The following is a 27,541-nucleotide window of genomic DNA, read 5'->3' as shown; positions in this document are numbered from 1 at the left end:
TCATAAAAAGAAAGGGAAGATTCAATGTTTTAAAAACTCATTGCCTTAATTAGCATTCATATTTCACTTTCATAAAAAGAAAGGGAAGATTCAATGTTTTAAAAACTAAGGTTCAATAAATCAGCAGCTACATGCTTTAACTTGAATGTTTGACTCATTGTGCAATGACAATGTCACAAATATATTTGTCTCAATTATTTGTTATTGGGTGTTTGAGAAATCTCCATGGCAGCTTTGAATATCACATCAAAGGCTTTCTCTATGCAAAACTTGAACTTCTGTTCATCAATGAATCCCTTTAGTGTTCTGAAGGTGATTCTCAACACTTTCACATAGCTCATAATAGTTATGTCTATATTCTGTCAACACACAAAAAAACATGTTACAACCTAAAAAGTTAGGTTGACGGATTTAGTAACTTTTTTCGAAAAAAAATCACGTAATTTTAGTGTAACTTTATTATTATTTTTAATTGTTTTTTGAAATATTTTTCACTTAACATATGAAAATATACTTAAAGGTACGTGAAAGAAAAATAAAAATCTCAAAATCCGTTGCAAAATTAATGATTTTGATGTATTTTTTTTATGTAAATGAATTAAGCAATGATAGAATAAGATACATTTGCATTCATTTGAAATACATTATAAAAGTAAAAATACATTATAAAAGTAAAATGATTATAAAAAAATAAAAAAAGTGAATTTTCATAATTTTTTACAAAAAGAAATAGAAAAGAAGAAGAATGTCTTATGTGTCAAAATTTCTCGAATGAATTTAAGTCTAAAAAAGAAAAGAGTAGTTGAATAAATACCTCAGGTCCACCAGTCATAGTGAAATATAAACCACTTATGGGATGATTTGCCAGAGCCATTTGTTCCAATGGCCCAAAAATGTTTGATACAACAACACTGCAGTTTCCTAGAGTCTTGTAGATGATTTTAGCCACAGCCTAAGACACCAACATAAAATTATCAGAGCAGTTCAAAAGAATATAGCAGACACGTTTCATGCTAATAATTAAGGCTGATTCTTCATGCTATATATACGGCTTGTTTTAGGGTATAGTTTATACAAATTGAGAAATGATTTTGATGTGAAATAGTTAAGTAATTAAATAATATAAACTGATTTGTATTTGTTTCACACACATTTTTTCCCCGAAATAAAAGTCATTTACTTTATTGGTAGTTATTCAACCTAGCTTCAAATTTTAATAAGGTTTTATGTTTTCTTTAGTTTATGATTATTTTGGAAAACAAGAAATATATATTATTTTTTAAAGAAAGGATTCATTCTCTTTAAACAGCATGTAACACCTAATTAAATTTTGATATTATTTCTCTAGTCTCTATTGAATTTATTTTGTTTATTGAATATTATTATTTTTATTTTGAATTGAGTATTTATTGTTTAATTTTATTTTTATATTAAATGGATGACATGATTATTATTTTATCTTGTCATTTTGGTTTACTTGTTTTCATGTGATTAAAAATGTAATATTTTTGTAATTAATAAAATAATATCATGATTAATGTAAAATAACAAATGATTTTTATTATTTTTATTAAAAATATATTTAATAATAAAAGCATACTATTCAATAACATTTATATACATTTACAATGATCAAGAGATTATCCTGATCATTACTATTAATGCAAGTGACTCCAACAATCTCTTGTTATTCTTTTTTATTTTCAACAAAATAGTAAAAGTTAGTTGTTTTGAAATCACTATATCGTAGTGTATAAACACAATTTTTTTTTCTTAATACATGGAAACAACTATTCAAAATGACATGATAAGATAATTGTAAGAACCTAAAAAAACAGGGTATCAGAGTTAGTAGATATTTTAAAATAATGAGATCGATTATTTTATTTTAAAATAATTAAATAATATAAATAGTATTTTCTAAACTCGTCTTATTACTTAAAACACGGTCTATCTCTGTAAAATTCTTTCTCTTTTCTTTCTCTCACATCTCTTTAAGATTTATCATCGATTGATCATCTGTTTGATGATCAAGAAGTTTTCAGGATATCACAATTGAGTTATCTTCACATCTAGCTGATCAATTTCAAGAATAGAGCAAGTAAGTTTCTATCCTTGTTTCTGCCTATTCTCAGTTTGTGATTTTGTCCAAGAATCACTCCTTGCATGTAGTATATATGTTTCTTCCTTGATTGTTTGGTAAATCGAGGTCCTAAGGACTCCTTTTGTCTCCAATTCGATGTTTCGTAGGTTCCCCTAGAAAATCCTTACATTTCAAGCAATCAGTGGAACGTTCTTAAAGTCAGTCGGTTTCTTGTGAGGTATGGGAAGTTAGAATTTGTGCTTTAGTTTATATTTGTATTATAAATTTGGTATCTCTATGAATTATAGATGATTTTGAGAAGTTGGTATGATCTTATGTATACTATGTATATTTAATTGATGATTTTGATAGTATGATGTTGAGTACAATTGGAATTGTGTGATTGGATGCTTGATACTATCATGTTTGGGTGTGATGAAGTTGTTTGGTGGTTGAAATATTGAATTTAAGTGTTCGTAGTGAGTGGTGGTTACATTCTTGAGTTTTTATGCTAAAAAAAGTGGTTTTGATGGATGCGTTTGTGAAATAGAGGTTGAGGTGAGATAGTAATTGTCTAGGAGCTGTTATGAAGTATTTAGGACTTGTTTGAGGTGTTATTTGACTAAAAATCTATTATGAAACAATATGGTAAGTTCATTGGAGAGTTTTGTAGTGTTTTGGTGTGAAAAGCGAGGTGTTTAGTAGTGAAATTTTGAGGTAACGTTTGTAAATTGGTTTGAGACATTGAGAGTCTGTTATTAGCTATATATTGACTTGTCTAAGTAGTTAAAAGAGAAAAATCTAGTGTAAAACTATTAGGAACAGTCTAAAGTGAGTTATTAGGTGTTTTAATACAAATTAGAGGTTTTATAGGGTGAGAACTTGAAACACAATAGCTGTGGACAATTGGAGGTGTTGTGTTATCTAGTGTAATTATACTTTTTATTATGCATTTGGTAAACTGATATAGGGGATAAAAAGTTTAAAATTGAGTTTAGGTAACTTATAGGAGTGAAATTGAGTTTCAAGGGTTTAATTTGAGTTATAGTAGGGTTTTTCTCAAGGTTTGGAAAGTCTCAGGGATCTTTAGAAGTTGTGGGATAAGTGGGAGAAACAATCTAAAAAGGTTAGAGTTCTGCTGATAGAGCCTGAGCGCCCAAACAAGGTGCTGGGTGCCCAATTCCAATGGCCAGGGCATTGAGCGCCAACTTCTTGACACTGAGTGTGAGGAAACAAAAGCTAGGGCACTGAGCGCAAGCTTCTGGGTGCCTGAGCGCCTCCCTATGTGCTTCAATGCTTTTGTTTTAATTTCTTTATGATGACTTCTTTGGTGGTTTATAGTACTTTGATGCACAATCAATGATGATATATGTTGGTATTCAAATATGGAAATGTTTGGACATATGTATATATATGATTTCAAGGTTTGTATGGTTAGTTCCAAGGTGAAACTTCTTGGTTTAGTTCAAGTATGTTAGAATGAATGCAAGTAGCTTAGTCTTGGGAGTTTTCTTAACACTCTAATGGTCATACATTTTCACATAGAGAGGTTTAACGCATGTGGTGAGAGTAGCAGAATGTCTTTATCTAGGTGCTTCCAATATGGCCTATGACGCGATAATAAACTAACCTTGTGTGGGTGGTAGGGTGAAACCCGCCATAGCTTGACATTTATTCTAAGTCTGGACAATCGGTTTAGGTATTCATATATTAAGATGTTTGGATTTATGTATGTTATATATATATATATATATATATATATATATATATATATATATATATATATGTTATAAATGATATATGACTTGTTTTGTAACCTAGCTTACCCTTTTGCTTTTGTTTCTATTTGTATGTTTTGTGTCTCTTCTTTGCTATGATCATCAAATGGGTGTGATTAGAGAGAGATGAAGTTTTCTTGGAGCAGACACTAGACGGAGGAACAACTGATGTGTAGTAGCATTAGATAGTTATATTGTTAATAGTTTTGTATAGCCAATTTGTACAAAGTTGGCTTTTATAGTTATTTTGGATGACTCTAAACCTTACTTTATTTTTTCTTGTCTTTGTCAATTGTTCTTGTTATATTGAAATTGTGATGACTCGTTTATACAGTTAAAAACTATATTTTTGGGATGTAACAATAATAACCATTTTATCTAATTAATGAAAATATTAGAAAAAAAAAACTAAATTGAAAAATATAAAATTTTAAATAATGAATAAATTAATTTTGTTTAATAAGAAGTGAATTAAAAATACAGAAATATATACTAAAATTTTAATTAAGCTTAAAATCAACTTCACACCTTGTAATAAATCAAAATTTATAATTTAGTTTTAGTTCAAATTACTTTAATCTCACATTCTAATCATTATATTATTTTTTCAAATATATATATATATATATATATATATATATATATATGTATGTATGTATGTATGTATGTATATATATAATGTATATATACTAATAAAATGAATTAAAAAGAAGTGAAAAGAAGGCTAAAGTATTTTTATAAATTTAAACAGCTACATACCTCGGGGCCTTTTAGTTTCATCTCCAAATCTAAGAGCAAACCTATGAGATAAACACTGAAAGAACGTCTCTTCTTCTTTATAAGTTTTCTGGCATTCCAAACAAACTCAAGAGGGTTATAGCTTTTGGATTGACTTAGCTTTGGAATAGGTATTTGTAGGAAAGAAATTTTGTTTCCCCATAAACCTTTCACCTTTGAATTTTGCATCTCCTTCACTGATTGGTACCCTTTAACATTTCTTGTGTTCAGCATTACCACAGCAGTCGATTTTGCTTTTCTAGCCACGTATTCAATCTCTTCCATGTACAATCGAATCCCATAGAAAATCATCCCAGTAATCACATCATTTATCGTCTGCATGCATGCAAAAATAAATAAATAAATCAACTTTTTCAGACAATCACCATATTCATTAGTCATATAAGAAACCAGTAAGAACTTCTTTTGAATGATCTAATCTTACCACTCCAAGCTTGGTTTTGATTGCTTTGATATGATCAAGAGACAGTGATATGCTTGACAAGACAAAAGGCATGGACTCAGTTCCTTCATATCCAGATCTTACTGGTGTTTTGTCATCTACAACCATTCTTGTCTTCACTAAGCTTGATCCAAAATCTGACATGGAGCTAAAAAAGGAAGAGACAAAAGAAGGTAACTTCTGAATCACGTTTTTCTTTGAAGCTTGTGAAGTTGATGATGTTCTTGAAGGAAAAGTTAGTGGAAGAGAAGGGTCATCGATTCTTTCAAGACAAGAAAGAAGCGCACCCATTAGGGAGTAGCCATCTCCAAGAGCATGATGCAGCTTGAAGATTACTGTGCCTGCAGCTTTGCTGGTTGGATACTTAATGATATGAATTTCCCACAGTGGTTTGTTTTGAGGTGTTCTTTCAGTCAGAATCCTTGTCACATACTCATCAAAATACTGATCATACAATTCAGATTCTGGAAATTTCGGAATCTTTACGTGCTCTTCAGGCTTCACTTCTACCCTTTTCCATCTCCTTTTACCATTTTCGTCTCTTATCTGTTGTGAAGCAATCAACTTATCAATCACAACATACTATTAGTAACAGTTAACTGTGTTTTTGTAGTATTTAAACTTTGATAAAAAATTAAAATTCTTACTTTATTTTATGTTTTTTATTTTTAAATTTAAAAAATGAATAAATATAATTCTTTTAATTTAAATTAAATTTTTTAACATGTTAAAAGATAATATTTACGTTTATTTATATCATTAGACAAATTTTAACTCAAATAACCTGAAACATAATTTAAAAAATTGAAAAAAACTGATATCATTAGTTTTAAAAAGCTATATATTTTATTTATTTTTAAAATTTAAGAATCAAAATATATAAAAAATATATATATCAAAGTTCTGGATATAAATAAATTATAATTTCACATAAATTAAAAACATATTTAATTTATGAGAGTTTTTATTATTATTTTCTTTTTATTTTATTTTTGAAAAACTTAAAAGAATTACTTTGTATCTTTATCATTATTTGACATTCTTTATGTTCTAAAAGAAAGAAAGCGAGGGATCATATCTGTGCTATCATGTTAGCATGTGATACTTTAAAAAAACCAAAGTCTATATTCCCAAAATAAATGTAAAATGTAATTATAGGAAGAAAATATAGTAAAGGATGGAAGAGAAAAGAACCATGATAGAGGAGAAACGTGGGTTGATGGGGAGGAAGACATCCTTAATCAAAGGTATTGTCATTGAGTCATCAATTGGAATTTCTATTTCAAGAAAGCCAAAAACATACGAACATATCACAGAACTGTTGAAATATTGACCTGCCGGACTCACTGGTTCTTCAACCTCTTCATATAATTGATCCATTGAGCTACAGTTTCTGTGTATGAAAAAGAGAATGAAATTGTAAGACTTGAGAAAATGTTGTTTTTGGATGCTAAGCCAAACCAAACCATATGATGAATATATAGCAGCAGCATTGTTGTTTGTATAAGATAAGATGCAGAAGTGCCAACTCCTGTTTCATATTAATGATGGTGGCAAATCAATTGCTTTCACATTGTTGATGAAAAATGTATGGGTTTGGAGTTTCAAATAATGCCATTGCCAATAATTATTATTGAGGCATTTATATCATAATGGAATGGATGATGATATTTTAACAACTAAAAATTAATAACTTTTTAACAATAATTATATGTCAAAAATTTATTGGTTCATTTTAAATAATTTTTTTAAAAATATTTTAAATACAGCATTAAAAAACTGAGACTTAAATAATTGTCAAAATATTATCATGGAAAGTTGTTAAAAGAAAGTTTCCCGAATGGAAAAGTGTATTCACTGGTACGGATATATACAATTAATGTACCGGTAGAAAAAGTAAAAAAAAAATGACGAACCATAGTTTGAAAATAAATTTAAAATACAAAATTGTTACGCTATAATATTAATGAAACAAAAACAAAAAAAAAAGTGTCGTTTTCATCAAATTTTGTTTCCACCAAAGTTTAGCATTATCGTAGTTAGAAATATTATTGGTTAACTTGTCGAGATTGTATTTTAAAAAGGTAATTTCAATAAAGTCACGTGAATTTTTTTAGTGTTAGCTGAAGAAAATTAATCTAGAAAAACATCTTAAAAGCTATATCATTAAAAAAAGTAGTTTTTAGGTTTATTTAAAGGCACTCTTAATATATAGAAAACAAAATAATTTATTTAAGGGCAGGATGTCGTAGTCCTTTTTAGGTAACGATTTTCTGTGTACATTTGTGTGTTTTTATGGCACATTATAATGTATAGTTTATTATTAATTACTCTTTAGATTTAGACCAAAAACAAGTATTATAGTACCTCCAAATGAAATGGAAAGTCAGAAGACATGTGGTGTGGTAAAGATAGGTACAACCATACACTTATGACCTTTACGCTATCCATCTACGTCCCACGGCATGGGAGAAAGACTTCTAAGGAATAAAACAGCATTTTTTTTTAAATTCTATTCCTTTTAATAAGAAAAAAAAATACATAATATATATATATATATATATATATATATATATATATATATATATATATATATATATATATATATATATATATATATATATATATATATATATATATATATATATTATTAGAAAAAGACAAACAAGACTTCTTATTGAGGCCTTGTTTGTTGTATAGCAGGTAAGATATTAAAATACAATCGAAACCTATTTTTCGGCACTAACAAAAGTAACAAAAACAAAAAGAAAGAATAAAGAATATGAGAAGAATAACAAGGTGAATCTCGTAGAAACAAGGTTAAAGCACTCAGCGTGTGAGGAATCAATGGGAAACAAGTGTCTCAAACAACGTGGGACTAAGGTTAACTTCATATAGCTGAAAACCAAAATTTTGGATAAATATTTAAACTATTAATGAAAGATAAAAAAGACAGGAAATAAAATAAATATTAAAAATTACTTAAACTTCTTTATCACAAATTGGAAGAAGAATTTTTTTTCTTATAAGTTAAGTGAAACTTCAAAGTATTAATCTTTTACGTGGTGTTGAGCTTTGTTGTCTAGTTATATTGTCGAACTGGATTGTTAGACTAGGATGTTGAGTTGGGTTGTCGAGCATAACTTTCTAGGTTGTAACCTTGTAAAACATACTATTATAAGTAGTTTGTGTGTAGGGTGTTGTTAGTTTCAATTTTATGGAGTTTAGGAGGAAAAAAGGGTGGGAAAGTTTAGGTCTTCTTGAAAGGCCAATTTGTTTAAAACATTTGGGTGTTCTATCAACTGGTATTTAGAGTTGTCTTATTGGCCTTGTGGTAGCAGCGTAGGTGCTTATTGTTAACACCAGAATGAATTCAAGATTAGAAACCTTTGAACGCTTGATTCAAGAATTAGTACGTGATAGAGAAAAAGCAGGAGCAGAATGAACGTATGGAGGGGATGGAAAATTTAATCAGTGGATTATAGGGGTGGTGGAAAAGATATCATATACTACAACATTTGGGTCCAATCAAAATGACTTTTCATCCCATAAATAAGGAGAAAAGGAGCAAGATTGGAGGAAGTGCTAGATGGGGAGATTCAAAAGGAAGAAGGGTAAACAATGTAGTTGTCTATGTTCAGATTGACTGGTATGACCATTAAGAAGTCATGGAAGGTTTGTGGATGCATTGGGAAGGAACAGATTATTGTAATGATAGACTATGCGATTTCAATAATTTTCTATCTAAAGATTTGATAAAAAGGTGTGGGTTGACTTATGTAAAGACCTCTATGTATGTGGTGGAAGTAGGTGATGGGAGGAAGCTGAAATGCCAAGGGAGATGCACAGATTTAGTGTTGGAAATTCAAGGTTTAAAGATATGTCAAGATTTCTTCATCTTTGACATATGAGGGGATGATGTGGTTTTAGGCCTTGAATGACTACTTAGTCTGGGAGAGGTGAAAGCTGATTTTAGCAAACTAAAGCTCACTATTGGGGGAGGTGTTAATCAAGTCAAGTGGTAGGAGATCCAACTCTGTTTACCACTTCTATTTCTTTCAAAAGATTGATCACTGAATTGCAGCAAGGAGATATGAGTTATTTTGGTTGAAGTAATTAATGGGAATTCGGCATATGGATCAATATATAGTAATACTAATTGAAGTGAATCAAGTGTTATATTCCTATAAGGAAATTTTCCAGAATTTACAAGGGCTACCACTAAAAAGTCATTACGATCACACAACATTCATCTTTTGCAAGGATCTTCAATTTTCAACTTGATACCTTACAAATATTCTCACCAATAGGAAAATTAAATAGAGAAATTGATTGCTAAAATGTTGAAAGTTAGCATCATTTTTTCTTTTTTTTTTTGCCTCAACTTGTTGACTTTTTAGTCAACAACTCACCCGTTTGGTCTCATTTACGTCTTGGTCTCGTTTAGTTCCAATCTATCGACTTTTCATACAATAGCTCGCCTGTTTGGCTTCATTCAACCTTAACCTGTCAACTTTTCAGTCAACAACTCTCCTGTTTAACCTCATCTGCGTCTTAGTCTCTTTCGGCCTTAACTTGTTAATTTTTTAGTCTTAACAACTCGGTCGTTTTGTCTCAACCTGACGACTTTTTAATCTTGATAACTCGACTGTTCGGCCTCAACGGGGGCTTTGCCACTTTCAGCCTCAACCTAGCCTCGTTCGGCCTTAACCATTCAACTTGGCCATTCAACCTAATTCAATATAATAAAACCTATGTATGGAATTAATCTCCCTTATGTTGAATATACATACAAGGTACTTTACTTATAATAGAAGGAATACGAGCTAAGTCCAAATTAGAAATAATAACAAACTAACTAAAGATAGATAAAAATAAGATATCCATATAAGATATCTAATAATCTAATATATCTAACACTCTACCTCAAGTTAGTACATTCAAATTGTATGTTCCAAGCTTGTTACTAATATAACCAATAAAGACTTAGTGAAAATATTTGTTTTAGCACTCGAGTGATACCAAATTGTTAATGATTTAAGAAGACGACATAAAAGATGAAATAGCAAGTTAGAAGACTCACCATGAGAAACAAATCTGGGAGGTTGCTCCGTATAAATATCTTCTTGCAAATCGCCATTAATAATGCATTTTTGACATCTAGTGGATAAAGAGACCATTGTTGAAAAGCCACCATGATTATAAATAAACTAACAAAAGACATCTTTGTCATTGAAGAAAAAACATATGTGGACGAATCAAATGCACTAGTGACAAAAGAGAAGTCAAAAGAAACAACAATGTAAAAAACTACGGATGAACAGGACAGAGAAACCCTAAAAAATCAAATTCTCCAATCCAGGCACATGAAAGAGGAAAAAGAGCGACATCAACATTTTGAATAACTGCCTGAGAGGAGATGGAACGTGTAACCACACACGATGAACTTGAAAGCGATTCAGAGCAATCAAACTAAAAAAAGATAAAAGATAAAGATAAGATATCAATATATCTAATATAAAGTATGATTGGATCATGATTAAGCCAATAAAAAACTACTATAAATAAAACTTTAAAATATGACTTTCAAAAACATGCATTACTATATTAATATTGTACTGATTAATATCATCTACTGTTCAAACAATTTCAACGTACAAAAAACTCTTCGTGAACAAAACTTAAACTTTAGTCATTAAAAATCAAATAATTGACTTTGACCCGTACTCCAAACATCTACATTTATTAGACCATATTAACGCCCAATACTTACTTAACGTTGAATATCTTTAGTAAATGACCCGATAACCCAACGACCACACCACCACCGACTGGTTTAGCATGAGAAGGGAAGATAAAAAAAAAGTGAAAAAAGACATAACCACGGAATTTGGATTATATTCAGCTGGCAAAAACAATTTTTTAATAATATCTTTTATGTGATGAGTAAGTAATTGATATACTTTAAGATATTAGCTTAACTCAATTGTCATAATATACAGTGATATTGGGTTTTGGAAAAATTATAAAAAAACTAACCAAAATCTTAATTGAAACTATCCATAAAGTTCAAAGAAAACTCAATAACTTCTTTGCTCACTCCACCCACTCAATGTCTTTCAAAATACACAAAAACTACAACACATACTTTCTATCTCAATTTCTCAAAACTAATAATAAAGTGATTAAACACTATTAAAACGAGGCCCAATAGCGTGTGGGTGAGAGAATGGCCCAATCCATCATGGCACGTGATATGGGTAAAACCCTTTTACTGAAAAAAGCCAGCAAACGTGGCATACGACCCTATGAGTGAGAAGAGAGAGAACGGAACTTCCAGAGAGCTCTCTCAGGCGATGGAAGAAGAGGGCAACGACAAGGCAGTCCGGCGGCCTTAGAGGCGTCGGACGACAATGGTGAAGAAGGAAAAAATGAAGAGGGTGACAAGGAGAGTAAGTAAAATGTAACCTTTTCTCTCTTCCTTCATCTGTTTTCTAATTGCTGTATTACTGTTGATACTACAAAAACATAAAGAGGAGCTCTATTTATAGAGCTCCGGTAAACCAAAAACAGTTAGACAAAATGAATATAATAAAACCTAAAATATACAGTACAGTATTGTCCGTTAGACAGTAAAGAATCTATTTGATTCTCAATAGCCTCCCCTCAAGCTGGACAGTGTATGGTCACCAGTCCAAGCTTGGGGACGATAGACTTGAACTTGACGCGGTGAGGAAATTTGGTGAAGATGTCGGCAAGCTGTTCGTCGGATCACACGGGAAGGAGGTTTAGGAGATGTTCCTGAACCTTTTCACGAACAACATGACAATCGAGCTCAATATGCTTGATGCGTTCGTGGAAGCTCTGGTTGTGGACTATGTGTCTTGCAGACTTGTTGTCGCAGTACAAGGCAGGGACCCTTGACTCTTTAATTTGAAAATCCTGTAGGAGATAGCAAAGCCACTGTATCTCACATACAGTGGCAGCAAGTGCTCTGTACTCAGCTTCAGTGGATGATCTGGAAACAATTTTCTGCTTCTTAGATTTCCAGGAAATGAGAGAGGACCCGAGGAAGATACAGAACCCTGTTGTGGATCTTCTGGTGTTGGGACATGTGGCCCAGTCAGAGTCACTAAAGGCCTTTAAGTGCATGGGAGAGTCAGCAGCGAAAAATAGCCCTTCAGAGGGCTTGGATTTAATGTACCTAAGAATGTGTTGAATGGCACGATAAGGGTGGTCAGTGGGTGATTGCATGAACTGACTAAGTAAATTAACAAAAAAACATAGATCAGGTCTTGTATTGGTAAGATAGAGTAACTTCCCTATTAGCCTTCTGTATGGGCCTGGATCATCCAAGTAGCTGTCCATTTTGTACAATGAGGTTGTGTCACTTAGGAAGGGAGTAGAGGAAGGTTTACATCCCAACATCCTTGTCTCCTCCAGTATGTCCAAAGCATACTTCCTTTGACATAGATGAATACCTCTTTTTGACCTGGCCACTTCCAATTCTAGGAAGTATTTGAGTTCTCCAAGATTCTTTATTCGGAATCTCTTATGTAGGAGTTCCTTTATGCAGTTGATTTCCATCATAAAATTTCCTGTCAACACAATGTCATCCACATATACAAGTAGAGCAGTAAAACTTATAGGGGTTGTTCTAGTGAACAAGGAGTGATCAGATTTAGATTGAGTATAGTTGACAGATAGTAGGAAAGAAGACAGTTTTTCAAACCACTGCCTACTGGCTTGTTTCAAGCCATATAGGGATTTTGTTAACCTGCAAACCTGCCCTTCATTGTGGTTATTCAGACCTGGAGGTGGTTCCATGTACACCTCTTCATTGAGATCTCCGTGTAGGAAAGCATTGTCTACATCCAGTTGATGTAGGAACCAATTGTTAGAAGAAGCTAGAGCAATGAGCAACCTAACTGTGGTCAGTTTAGCCACAGGGGAAAAAGTGTCAAGATAGTCTATTCCCTCCTGCTGTGTGTAACCCTTCGCCACTAGACGGGCTTTGAATCTCTCAATGCTACCATCAGCTTTGTATTTTGTTTTGTACACCCACTTACATCCTATAGCAGTTTTTCCTGGAGGAAGATGGGTTAAAACCCATGTATCATTGTCCTGCAGAGCCTTGATCTCTCTCTGCATGGCTTCTCCCCATTCATTCATGCTTTTTGCCTCATTGTAAGACCTGGGCTCCTTATTTTCAGTGACTGCCATGGTGTATTTTAGATGTTTCTCTGAAAGATTATCACAACACAATAGATTAGATATCTGATATGGAGTTTTAAAACCATTCTTCACAGATAGGGATTGATTGACCTGATGTACATAGTCTTTTATATACTCAGGAGTCCTTCTGGGTCTGTCAGACCTTCTGTGCCCTTGAATCTCTTGACTGTCTCCTGTATTGTCACTGTTTCCTTCGTTATCAGAGGGTTGTTGTGCCTCTTCTTGGTCAGCTACATTCAATTCGGCATGTGTGTCATTGTCAGTATGACAGTGATCTCTTAGAAGGTCATTGAGTGAATCAGCTTTGTCCTCTTCACTATCAGAATTTTCACTGTTGCCTTGCAGATTTTTTTAAGGAAAAATGTCTTCATGGAAGACAACATTTCTGCTTATAAGAAGTTCCTTGGTATTTATGTCAAGCACAATATAACCCTTCACACCAGTTCTGTATCCTAGAAAAATTCCCTTTCTAGATCTTGGGTCAAGTTTACCTCTATTGTGCTCAAGGGTTGAAGCAAAACATAAACATCCAAAGGTTTTGAGGTTTAAATATGTAGGGGGCAAGTTGTAGAGAAGATCATGAGGAGTTTTGTTATTGAGAATAGGGGTAGGCAGCCTGTTTATAAGATAAACTGCATGTCCAACAGCATAGGACCAGTAAGCATTAGGTATGTTGGCTTGAAAAAGGAGGCCGCGAGTCACATTGAGTATGTGCTGATGTTTCCTTTCAACAGCATAATTCTGCTCAGGGGTCTCAACACAACTCCTTTGATGATTGATGCCATGCAGTTTATAGAAATTCACACACTTAAATTCAGGGCCATTATCAGATCTAATGGTCTTAATTACCTTGTTGAACTGATTTTTAATTTTAATAACAAAATTCTGTAGTAAATCTCTAGTTTGACCTTTATTATTCATCAGAAAAATCCATGTGTGTCTACTATAGTCATCTACTATGGTAAGAAAATACTTATGACCATGAACAGAGATGGTGTTGAGAGGACCCCATATATCACAATGCACAATATCAAAACATTCAGCAGTAATAGAAGCACTTTTTAGAAAAGGCAATTTTCGTTGTTTAGCATAATGGCATGTGTCGCAAACAGTGTTAGCACCTATTCTAACATAGGGAAAATTCTCGCATACTTGTTTTATAACCTTGTCCCCTGGATGGCCTAATCTATAGTGCCACAGGTTTACATCAACATTTTTAAAAGAAAAAGCAGTCTTTGAGATGTATCTTTGATCAGGTTTAGGAAAAGCTTGTAGGTAATAGAGCCCTTTCCAAGAGTTAGCACATCCAATCATCTTCAATGTATGGTTCTCCTTTATCTGACAAGTCTTAGAAGAGAAAGTCAGACTGCAATTCAGGTCCTTAATGAGACTCTGAACTGAGATTAAATTGAAGCAAAACTCAGGGATATATAGGACATTGAAAATGATAAAGCTTTTAGAAAACTGTACAGTTCCAGCATTCTTAACAGTAAGTGTAGTGTTGTTTGGCAATCTTATAGAGATAGGTTTAATTTCATAGAAAGTAATAAAGTTCATTTTATCATGTGTCACATGGTCTGTAGCACCAGTATCTATTATCCAGGAGAGATTACCTTGCTTATTCTCAGTGTCATCCCTTTGAACTTGATTGACTTTGTGAGTTGGTTCATCAACATTGTCTATCATTCAGAGAAGCTTCTGCATCTGTTATGAAGTGATAGTAGTAAAAACATTGCTGTTATTGGCAATTTGTGTGCTCTGAATCCCCTTTGGTCCAGTGATGTTCTGGCTAGCATTGGCAGAACTCCAGTCATTCCATTTCCCTATACTTCAAGGAGATTCTTTAAAGATCACAATTACATGGTATCTTACATGTGCAAGTGGGTATGGGTCTTAGGAATTCCAACTCCTCCCATAGGATTTTTAAATCAGTGAAGAACTAACTCACCCCTCTTTCTCCTTGTTTAATGGAGTGTATGTCTTGAAGTAAATCGGAAATCTTGAAATAGTCACCCTTGGAAAATCTTTCTTTCAACTCATCCCATAATTCTTTTGCTTCATCAACGTATATAACACTATCAGCAATTTGTGGGGAAAGAGTCTTCGTTATCCAAGATAATATCATCATGTTGCATCTCTCCCATGCATCAAACAGGATGTCACTTTTCTGGGGTTTCTTTATGGACCCATCAATGAATTTAACTTTATTCTTGGAAAGCAAAGCTCTCCTCATGCTTCTGCTCCAAGAAGAATAATTGCTCTCGTTCAAGATTTGTGTGATAAGAGTGAGACCCGGGTTCTCCCATGGGTGTAGATAGTAAGGGCTGGATGGATTGGAGGACTCACCCTGGTGAAGATAGTAAGGGCTGGATGATTGATTCGCCTGATCCATGAGGGTATCCCAAGAAACAGTCCAAGATTACAAGAAATAGCCCAAGATTATTAGCAGAGGCACGGAAGCAGAGCAGGTACTAGACCTGCTCTGATACCATATTAAAACGAGGCCCAATAGCATGTGGGTGAGAGAATGGCCCAATCCATCATGGCACGTGATATGGGTAAAACCCTTTTACTGAAAGAAGCCAGCAAACGTGGCATACGACCCTATGAGTGAGAAGAGAGAGAACGAAACTTCCAGAGAGCTCTCTCAGGCGATTGAAGAAGAGGGCAACGACAAGGCAGTCCGGCGGCCTTAGAGGCGTCGGACGACAATGGTGAAGAAGGAAAAAATGAAGAGGGCGACAAGGAGAGTAAGTAAAACGTAACCTTTTCTCTCTTCCTTCATCTGTTTTCTAATTGCTGTATTACTGTTGATACTGCGAAAACATAAAGAGGAGCTCTATTTATAGAGCTCCGGTAAACCAAAAACAGTTAGACAAAAGGAATATAATAAAACCTAAAATATACATTACAGTACTATCTATTAGACAGTAAAGAATCTATTTGATTCTCAATAAACACGACCAAAAGTACAAATATAATGAAGAGACTTTTTTTGCTGATATAAGTGAAAAACATTTATTATCAGATGAAAAAAATTCGATAATGATACAATAAAAAAATAATTTATGATTAATATTACTATAAATTAGAAAATAGAGGAAACTGTGGAGTTAGTTATTAGAAGATATTCTGATGATGAACATGAATAATTAGAAAATAATTATAATTTCACTTTATAATTAATTTTATTATCTTTTTGTTAAGTAATATGATTTATGTTTCAATTAAAATATTATGTTTACCATTTTAATATTAAAATGCAGAAGTATTAAGATTTTTTTTTTTAAAAAAGAGGGTGGTGTTAAAAATACTTCTTCCATATATTTTTATGAAAGAAACTACTTTACGTGTCATGATTTTGTACAACAAGTTCATGCCATAGAAGTAGGGTTGTTTATTGGTGAAACAAGACATAATAAAGACAGGTAGTTGCTAACAAGCCACGTGTGATGTGTACAAGAGAATTCGGGTGCAGATTAGATTGGATGATATCAAATTGAAAAACCATTTAAACTTATTAGATTTTCTTATTTTTATTTACTTGTTTGAGTTCAAGTCTATGCCATACAATCTAAAGCGATATTGATTTCATCAATTCATATATAGCTTTAATATTCTTTTGTAAGAGAAAATATGGTGGAAACATTTTAAAATACCAAATATTATTTTATTTATAAGCTATTTATAACAAATAATGACATAACTCTTGAAATCTATATTACTAAAATTAAATTAAGAGACCGTAATGATTATATTCTGTCTCTACTAATCAAAAAATTATTTGGGTATCACTTATTCTTGTATACATATATTTATGAAAAAAAGTGTTTATATATGAGATATATTATAAATTTATAAGTGAAAATACATTTATAATAACTGGAATTTTAATTAGATTTTAAAAGAAAAAAATTGACAGACCTAATCCTATAAAAAACTAACTTTAAAGTTTTGGTTTATTCTACTTTTTTGTTCTCTGTTTTTATTGGATTAAATCAGTTTATAAAATCCTCAATATTTTTATTAGGATGAGGATATGTGGGGATGCATATTCTGTGTTCATTCAATTCATTGACAAAATGATGAATAATGATGAATGTAGCATACACATGGCCATCAATCTAAACCATGACATATCAATATCAACGAATTAATAATTTAATTATCTCTTAGTCTTGGATAATGACCAAACGGCCCCTATAATGACTAGTAACTAACCAATAATTATTGTACAAATCTCTATTCAGAATAATTAATACGACAACAATAGGTAAATGACTTGTAGAATCCAAATGTCAACAATATATTATGTCACATTAATGGGAATTAAGGTACGCATTTTGGAATATTGTATATGCTTTTATGATAGAGAGAAATATACCTTTAGGTAGTTGTAAAATTTAATGAACAAAATTCAATACAAGAACGTCTTTCACCTAAATACTACAAAGTATAAAGAATAAAAAATAAAGAATTAATTAACATGAGAATTTAATATATAAAAATGTAACTAGAGCTGTCAAAACAGGCCACCCGACCCGACCCGACCCGACCCGGCCCACCACGGGTTGGTCACTTAGTGAGTCAACCCAATCCAGTTCATTTATTAATGAGCCAGAAAAATTCGAACCCGGCTCGACTCACCACGGGTTGGCTCACTAGCTCACTTAATTACAATTTTTTTTAAATAAAAAAAAATTACAAACTTTCTATAATACAAATCTAAACAAATTTCACTCCCAAATTTCACTCTCAACATGTGTTTAATTAATTTTGAAAATAAGGAACTTAAATAATTTTTTCAAGCAAAAACAAAATAATAAATATTTTTTTATAAAATTAAAATTAAATTTTAATAAAATAAAATTAGGTAGGTGGGTTGGTGGGCCAACCCAGCCCACCACGGGTTCAACCCGCATGAGCCGGGTTTAAACGAGCCGGTTGAAATCTGACCCGCATAAAAAAATACAATTTTTTCTAACCCAACTAGGCTCAAACCCGTGGTGGGTCAGGTTGACTCGCGGGTTGTGACTCATTTTGACAACTCTAAATGTAACATAATTAAATTAAAGTGTTAATAAGCTTCTGTCTGTATTTATGGATAAATTTCACTAGAGAATTATAATTTAATCATTTATTTTTAAATATAGTAAATTTTCATTTTTGCTTACAAACAATTCAATAATATCACACCATTATATTTTATAAAAGATGTCTATTTATACAACACAATAAATATTAATGACTAACTAATACTGATGACATACTCTCTAGTCATGGCCAATCACTTTCAAGAAGAGTTGAAATCATATGTGAAAAATGGGTATAGATTCTCTCTCTTGGACCATCTTGGGTCATCATGAAGCTTTTAGAGTATAAATAATTTTTTGGCCTTTTAACTTGGACCAAGTAGTCTAGGATTTATTTAGGCTTTGTATTATGGGCCTAGTAAGGTAGGATTTATTTTCGGGTCTTGTATTTTGGATCAAATAGAATAAGGTTTTTTACCACTTAAGTCCACAAAGGGCCAAGGCCCAATGTTGACCCAAGTGGACGTCCAAAGCTTGTTTGGCCAAGGGGTCAACATTTTTAAGCTAGCTTGGTGAGCAAGGGAGTGAGCGTCTCACCTTTGTGTTAGTGGTCATGTGTCATTTTCACATTGGAGAGAATTTTTCGTAGGTAGTGGCCACATGTCCTCCTTCTAATGAAGAAGATTTTTTCCACATGTCCTCTTCCTAATAGAGAGGATTTTCACTTTGTTCTCCAAGCTAGCCAAGTTTGAGTTTTTAGGTTTTGCTTCTACAAATTGGAAACACCCTTAGCCTATAAGTAGAGGTGTCACCCACTCATCTTAGGTCACGAAAGACTAGATTATCCCATGTGGTATCCTTTAACCACATTCCTCTAAGTTGGCATAACCTCTCTAAGAGCACCTTCAAACACCACTCCTTTCCATCTTATATCACTGTGGTTGAGAGCCTTAGCCCTTTCACCCACCAAATTTCGCACCATCTAACTATTCCAACCATCTTCATGGCATCTCTTTTGGCCCAAATTAGCTAGGAGTATTGCTATCAGATCGTGAATCAGATCACATATCCACCAATAAAATTTGCAATGTGTGAAACATGTGTTTGGCTCTTAAAAAAAAGACTTGAATACCTTATATGTTCTTTTACTAGACAAGTCTATAAGATGCACTTTATCACACAAATAAACAAGTGATACATCATTCAAGTTTATCATAAGTTGATCATATGATATTATACAATAAGTTGATCATATTTTATTGAAACAACTTTCAACAAATTTTCACCTAGGCTCTAAGATAACTTTCAACAATTTTTTACCTTAGTTCAAAACAAATCTTTTGAGTGAAACCTACTTTAATTGACATTATGTTCATCGCAAGCTTAATCACTAATCAATAAGACTAAATCCAAAAAATGAAGAACTTGTTGCTTGACAAACCTTTTGTAATCCTGTTAGAGTAATTATGATTTGTTCAAAGTTTCATCATCTTCACATATCTTCTAAATCACCTCTTTTACAAAATGTAGCTTGATAACAATGTGTTTCATTCTTTCACAATATATTAGTTTTCCTCTCAACTCTTTGGCTAGACCCTACAACAAGACTTCCTTCATCGCTTCTATAATGATAGTGTAATTGGCTTCAATTATAAAAAAAAATCAAACCTTTTGTGGACTGGTCTTTCAACTAATAGTAGTGACATATGTAGTAAACATATAACTAGTGAGAGATTTTCTAAAGTACAAACCTCTATCATAGTTTGAGTTTACAACTTTTTCAATCGGAGCGCCACTAACACTAACATAAATTAGATCCCTTTTAATTGATAAGGGTAAACTTGAGTTGTGATTTTTATGTTCATTAGGCTTAAGCCCCAAAATCCCTAACATCACACAATATCAAGTTTTAAAATATTTATCTACCTGTGCAATCTATTGGCAAGTAGACCAAGTCATTTGTAGTACAACCTAATGAGGTTACCATACCACAAGGATTTAACAAGAATATTGGTAGTTTGTTTTTGAATTTTTTGTATTTGAAAAATATTGATAGTAATACATATTATATAGATTAAATAAAGTATAGGCTATGAGTGGATTTCATCTCATCCCTTTCCACTGCACCATTACTAATATTGTCTATGTACTTACACAAATTATCATTGTCTTGGAAGTGCTCTTTAAATGTAGCTCTAGGTCCATTCCTGATATCTAGAGCCTAAGATCATCAAACTTCAGTATGATTCCTTAGTGACTTCTTGAATGAATAACTTGCATTAAGATTAAGACTATATAACTAGCTAAGGCCTTAGATCCGTTCCTAGCATCTAAAAGCAAGAGGAGAATTAGTTGGACCAAAACTTGAAACCAGTTCTCACTCAATTCCAAGCTAGTGAAATAAGACGAGTGATTAGTTCATCCAACAACAAGCACAAAATTAATTTACAAGCAAATTGAATGAAAGCATAGATAAATATCAAGAAGTATAAGTACAAAGAATTAGAATTGATTACATTCAACCTCAACATAATAGAGTTCAACTACCCATAGAATATTGCAGTGCAATCCCAACAACATCTAGACATAAGATTTACAATGAAAACATCTCTCTCGAGCTTCTCAAAACCATTTGTACTCTACTACTACATATTTAACTCTTTACTCAATGCCTAAAATGAGGACATGGGGTTTGTATTTATAAACTGTCTAAGACGATACTCAACTTCAGCTTTGACGCTTGAGTAGTACAAATTTTATTTCAGATCTTTCCAAATCGTCTTTCTTAGGACTTAAGTAACACATTTTGCACCCGAGTGTAAAATTTACATTCCAAATCTTTTCAAAGGTGGGTGCTTGAGGTTTCCACCTCATGAGGGTTTGCTCATTGAATGGATATATGTTTCACCACTAGAAAGAATACAATATTATAGTCAATTCCTTCCTTCAAAGTAAAGCCTGTAACAAACAATCTCGCATTCAACATTTTCTTATAGTGCTTGTAATTCCATCCTTTAGTTTAAAAAACATTTAGAACTTATCACTATAGAACCCATAATTTTACAAACTCCATCACAATATATAAATATTTAGTATTTTAACTTTCAAAAGCAAATGATGCACTCGACGATTCATGGTTTAATACCTCACTAAGACCTATTAAGGATAATACTATAAGCTTTTCATATCGATACATTTATAAAGCTCTAATAATTCTTATTGTTCTACCATTGCAAATATTGTAACAATCACCAACTCATCCATCTTCATCATTTAACCCTTTTTTTTCTACATTATCATCTAATTCATCATTTTGTTAACGCTCATATGTTTTGTTAGTCTTCACCTCAATGTTTCTCTTCTTATCATCATGACTACCCTCAAACTCACATTCTAAAACTTTTGACTTGTAAGTCATTTCACTTTTTCCAAAATCATATATTTTGACAGTCTTCACCTTAATGTTTCTCTTCTCATCATCACAACTACTCTCAAACTCACATTTTATAACTTTTGACTTATAAGTCTTTTCAATTTGTTGAATACGATATTTTGGCTAATGATATACTTATCGATCCTAATTCAAGATGTCTTAACTTGTGCGTCTTTACTCCTCATATTTACTCTATAAACATGCATTTAACAACACATGATCCTTTCTTTCCTTTCCTTTTGTGAGCAAATGAAACACAACCAAAGATTTTTAGATTTTCATGGATGAGGAAAAACATTGAACAAATTTCCTCGTAAGTTTTCATATCAAGTGTTGTTAAAGGACATTTATTAATAAGATAGTTAACAACAATAATAACTTTAGCCCAAAAGGTTTTGGGAATTCTAGCACTCAACAGCATACATATTCTTTTTGTAAATGATTCTATTGAAATTTTTTGATAAGTCGTTCTACATAGGTGTCTCAGCTCTTGTTCGATGTCTCACTATGTCATTCTTCTTATAAAAGTTATTAAAGAAAATTGAAAAAAATTTTGTAACACTATTCGTTTTAAATGTCTTCATTGTATTATTGATTTTGTTCTCCAAAAGACGTTTCTAACTTTTGAAGTTCTTAAGTGCTTCATATTTGATCTTCCAAGGGTAGACATATAACTTCCTCAAATAGTCATCTACTATCAATAGGAAGTACTTGGCACCATCGTGTGATAGAGTGCATATGTTCCCCATATATCAACACATGTAATTAAGAGTCTGTTTACACTCAATTTGACCCTACATGATATGGATCTTAGAACCTTGGTAGGATCTAGATCTGCCTCTTAAGGTGTTGGAAACACGAAACTCATTCTTGAAACTCCATTAATGGCGGAAGCAATAGAAGATACAATAAGCACCTTGGGTTAGGCTAGAATATGAAGTAGAAAATAGAAACAAGTAAAGAAATGTAATAAAAAATGGACTAAAGGAAGAGAAATGGTAAGAACATGTCACCTTCAATTCAAGAACCAAAGGATAAGTGCAAGATGATTCACCACTTGTAAAAGCTTCTCAATTTGAAAGCTTTTTATTTTGTTTGCGTAATAGTTGATAGGCTTATGATAGCCTTGACGAGTTTGACAATAATTCATGATAAGCTTGAATAACATAATGAATGTCAGAAAAGTCTACCTCTTCGTCAGAGTCGTCTGACGAGTATCTAATGTTGTTTTCCATAAGACAAAGATTTTCTTCCTTTTCTCCTTCAGATTCAGAAGACTTTGGGTCCTCCCAAGTTCCCACGAGAACCTTCTTTATATATTTTCTATTGAAGACTACCTTTTCTTAGCATTCTTAAGATCTGAACATTCTGACTTGAAATGTCTTGGCTTTTTGCACTCGTAGTAGACAACTGATCCTTCCTTTTTGTTATCTATCTGATCGTTTCTGGAAGTGGATCCAATGCGTCTACCTTTGGAAGTTGTGCCTCTCTTTCTCCTCCATATGGAGAATATTTTCCTTGAGAAGAATGATAATTCATCCTTCTCCTTATCACTCATTGGGTCTTTATTGTCTGAATCTTCTGAGGATTCTTCAGCAATAAAAGTCTTTATAGGTGTTCTTTTGACAGACCTTTGTGCTTTCAGAGCAATGTTCCTCTCTTCCTTCAGTAGTCCATCCTGTTGAAGCTCTAGCTCATGCACCTTTAGGATTCCAACAAGTTCCTCCAAGCTCATACTCTCAAGGTTCTTTGAGGTTCTTGGAGCGATTACTTATGATCTCTGTTAAAGACATAACCGTCTATATGTAACGCCTCAATTTCTAGGGTGTCGCGGGTTATTCAAAAATCAGTAAAATTTCAAACTTTAACATAATGCGAAAATGTATTTTCAAAAACCTCAACATTTAAATGTGCATAAAACATAATAGTTCTAAGACATTTGCCCAATGCAAACAACGAAGGAAATAAAATGACTCCAATTATATTGTCTTAAAGTTCAAAAGTAATAACTGTAAATAAAATCCCAAGTCTGTCCCCCGTCATCGCTCGAATCTATCATGTCTCAACATCATCCACAACATCATCTACTCACGTATAACACATTATACGATCAACGCCGATAATATCATTCACAAACACACAAACACAAACACGTATAGGGTAAGCTACCAGTAAAACAATCATAATAACATGATATAAACATACTGATTAAATCAATAATAATCAAACACCCCATACATAGTAGTAATAACAATAAGATTCTTAGTCCTTTAACATAACAATTAATTCAAAACGAATTATACGATCTTCGATCCTCGATCCTAGGTCTCTAACCCTTGATGTCATCACTAACATCTCACAGATAGACCCTTGGTTTATCCACTCATTAACACCTATGCTAACTACTTACTATAACTATTATAGTATTGCTGCTATCACATAACATCACTTGGAGCATCTCAAATACCATGATCTCCATCATAGATACACTACTATCATGACTATCCTAGTCATAATCAACATCATGAGCATCATTGTAACATAAACACCACAGTAGAAAGAATCAGTCACACTTTTGTACCCTACCTCACTGACTATAGCCGCTCCTACAGTCGCTCCTATAGCCTCATATATAGATTCTCCATACAAATACATTCGAATAGTCCCGCAATCCAACTAAAGAACATGTAATCCTGCCACACAAGGATAAGGAAAACACCTTCACCCCTACACAAGGAAGGCTCAATACCCGAATAACCCTTCCAATGCACACAAGGCAAAGAGGAAACACCTATTCGTAGATAACACTAGGATTTACGAGGTACAACTAGTAGACTTATCCTCCACTCTCATGCTCATCAATCACATACTTTGGTACATCCCAACACTCATTCATGCTCCAATTCTCAATCACAAGTCAAAACTGACCTTAAATATAACCATTACTCTCATTCTCTGAGTACCAACACGTTCTACAACTTCTCAGGCTTGGTCTACATCCATTCTTCATCAAATTCGACATTTTTCAAAAAAATGCACTGTGATAATCGATTATCTCAGTGAAAATTACCCATAAACATCACACAAAAAGGGATAATCGATTATCATCCCAGATAATCGATTATCATCTAAGATATATAATCGATTATTCTCGCAACTAGACTCAACCTCGACGCACAGATAATCGATTATCACTAATAATAATCTATTATATTTGGAGCGAAACACATTATGGACATAATTTAAACATTCAAACACATACATCAACCCTAAATCACGTGGAAACATACTCAATATATTAAACCTTTCACCTGATTATGAAATTAATGTTTTTGATTTAAGTTCTTTTACAAGAGTTGTTGACAATGGAAAAGATACCTACATGAAGACAAATTCTTCTAGATTGATGAAGACCGTATGAAAGGCCACACATTAAGTCTTGAACTCAAGTTATAGCAAGGAGACCGAAAGAGAAAGAAATACCAAATGGGTCTCATTTAGTGTAAAATCGAAGGTGATCTCTTCATTCCAACATCAACCTTGGTAGAGTATTACTCCCTCCACCACCACACAGTACTCCCTCCACCTTACCATTCTTCTTTTACCCTTCTAAATATTTAATTTTTTGTAATTAAAAATTTTAATTTTCACCAACATAACAACATCCGTTTATTCTTAAACGGATATCAACATCCGTTGACGAATATCTACCTCCGTTGAAGGATAAGAGATCCGTTCAGCAGAACTAGAAATTGAGTCGAGCTTAGGAACCCCTTCAAAGCCAATCATCGAGCCACTTTCCTGGTACTCTTCATCTTCTTCAGTTTCATTCTTCACATCCTGGTTAACATCGACAGTAATATGACACTTCCACCAGAATATAAAGGAGCAATGATGAAGCAGTCATTACTAATATAAAAAAATGGAAATGAAGAGATTATAATACCTAATACAACCATCATCCCAGAAATCATCTTAGTGAATTTCAATACCCTAGCAAAATCTGTAGCACAAACAAAAGTTGCAACTTTATTAAGCTCAAACTCCTCTTTCAATGCTCATCGTCTAGTTTCTCATTTTGTTGGTTAGGTGTATTCTTTTAATAATACATTATTATGTGTGTACTTAATATTGAACATTTTTTTTATCAATACTTAAATATAGATAAAGTATGGAACGACATGGTTTTGGGACAATGGTTTCGGTGATGGGAGGAGAGCGAAGGAACGCGACGGGGAGTGTGGCAGAGAAGGGAGGAGCGGAAGCTTGGGAAAATGAGATATGCAATAGGCCATTGGCATTGTGGAAGAAGAAACTGAAATTGTAATTGTAACTGGGTCGGTTTAGGGTTTCAGTGTCCTTTTAATGGGTGGAAGTACTCCATAGTTTCATTTACACTGGTTGGAGCATCACCGACGGGTGAGGTGATCGAGGCAGCGACATCACCGACAAGTGAGGTGATCGAGGTAGCGACATCCTGATCAGCAACCACAATTTTAACAATTGCTACAAAGAGCATAAACAAACCTTGATCATCAGATTTATTACATGAGTCAGTGGCAATGGAAGCAACAAAAATGGAGGAGGAAACATAAATAAAAAAATAAGAAAGCTAAGAGGAGGAAAGGAAAAAGATAGTGAATCACATAAATGAAGGTTATGTGAGCGTGTGGGAGTACTACAACAGTGAAAAAGGGAATGAGAATGGGATTAGGGTTTTAGATTAAAATAGGTAAAAGTAAAAAATAAATATTCATATAAGGTTAGTTTTGGAAATAAGAAAAGTTGGGAAAGTGCAAGAAGCACTGTGTGGTGGTGTAAAAAGTAACACTCAACTTGGTATTTCATTCCCGGGGTCCGTGTTCAGTAGCGCTAACCATCAACCCATCAAAAACTCAAAAACTGCATAAAGAGGTCACCTCCTTACCTTGAATTTGAACTTAAATTGATTATGTCTATTTGTGGAATTCTTCGGATCTTTCCTTGAAAGTGAAAGTCTCCAAATTTTTCACAGTAAAACTTGTGTAAAGTTGAGTTTTTTTTTCTTTAAATGCATTACAAATTTGAAGAGCCTCGTTTGAGACTTCCACCAACAAATCTTTATGAATTTAATATTTATATTCTTAGCCATTTATTACCAATGACAAATTAGTATGTTTGTCTCGTCCACCTTGTTTATTTTTGACTTGACAAACTTTTATACGTAAAAGAAACAACAAAATTAGGTAACTATATCCATTAAATGCATGATTAAATAAAAATAATTTTTTGGAAAATGAACATTTCTTCTTAAAAGAGACACTTTAAATTTATAAATATAAAAAATAGATATTTGAAAATTTACTTTTTTAGAAATTACTCTCGTTATTTTGATATAAATAGATAGTTTAAACTTTAATTTTTTTAAACATTATTACTGATAAACAATACAAAGTTTGAAATTTAATTTCATTTTAATTCATCCTACTTTTTTTTACAAAGTGTAGATATGAAATTAGATTTAAGTGATTTATGTTAACTATAATAACTCATTAATACTTTTCATATATATTCTTTGGTTACAATTCATTTTTCATGTATTAAAATATAATAAGTGAATTTAATAAAGAAAATGATGAAAACGATAAAATCGTAGCTGTATTACAAAATCAGCCTGATTACTTCGATGTTCCAACATTTTACTTATATCTGGCAGCCTTGCATCATTTATTATCTTTAAAAAATATACAAGATCCATCA

The 27,541-nt window shown here is 32.6% G+C and overlaps 1 protein-coding gene across 1 annotated transcript; it reads right to left on the bottom strand.

The window, feature by feature from the left end:
* Nucleotides 1-27: 27 nt before the first annotated feature.
* Nucleotides 28-6,571, bottom strand: LOC124827817 (wax ester synthase/diacylglycerol acyltransferase 4-like). The gene is made up of 5 exons (XM_088092474.1): nucleotides 6,296-6,571; nucleotides 5,084-5,647; nucleotides 4,621-4,974; nucleotides 815-952; nucleotides 28-359 (listed from the first exon to the last, which is right to left on the bottom strand). The coding sequence occupies exons 1-5, from the start codon at nucleotides 6,479-6,481 to the stop codon at nucleotides 195-197; spliced, it is 1,407 nt and encodes a 468-aa protein (XP_087948600.1). The 5' UTR covers nucleotides 6,482-6,571; the 3' UTR covers nucleotides 28-194.
* Nucleotides 6,572-27,541: the final 20,970 nt, after the last annotated feature.

The sequence above is a fragment of the Vigna umbellata genome, chromosome 6 (genome assembly GCF_029865625.1).
Source record: "Vigna umbellata cultivar VRB3 chromosome 6, Vumbellata_1.0, whole genome shotgun sequence".
Taxonomy (NCBI): domain Eukaryota; kingdom Viridiplantae; phylum Streptophyta; class Magnoliopsida; order Fabales; family Fabaceae; genus Vigna; species Vigna umbellata.
This window is presented reverse-complemented; position numbering and strand designations above follow the sequence as displayed.

Excerpts from the sequence above, each read along its gene's own strand:
- LOC124827817 (XM_088092474.1), bottom strand. The coding sequence starts at position 6,481 with ATGGATCAATTATATGAAGAGGTTGAAGAACCAGTGAGTCCGGCAGGT. Across the intron at positions 5,648-6,295 it reads CACGTTTCTCCTCTATCATG|ATAAGAGACGAAAATGGTAA; the intron begins GTTCTTTTCTCT and ends GCTTCACAACAG. Across the intron at positions 360-814 it reads CTATGACTGGTGGACCTGAG|AATATAGACATAACTATTAT; the intron begins GTATTTATTCAA and ends GTGTGTTGACAG.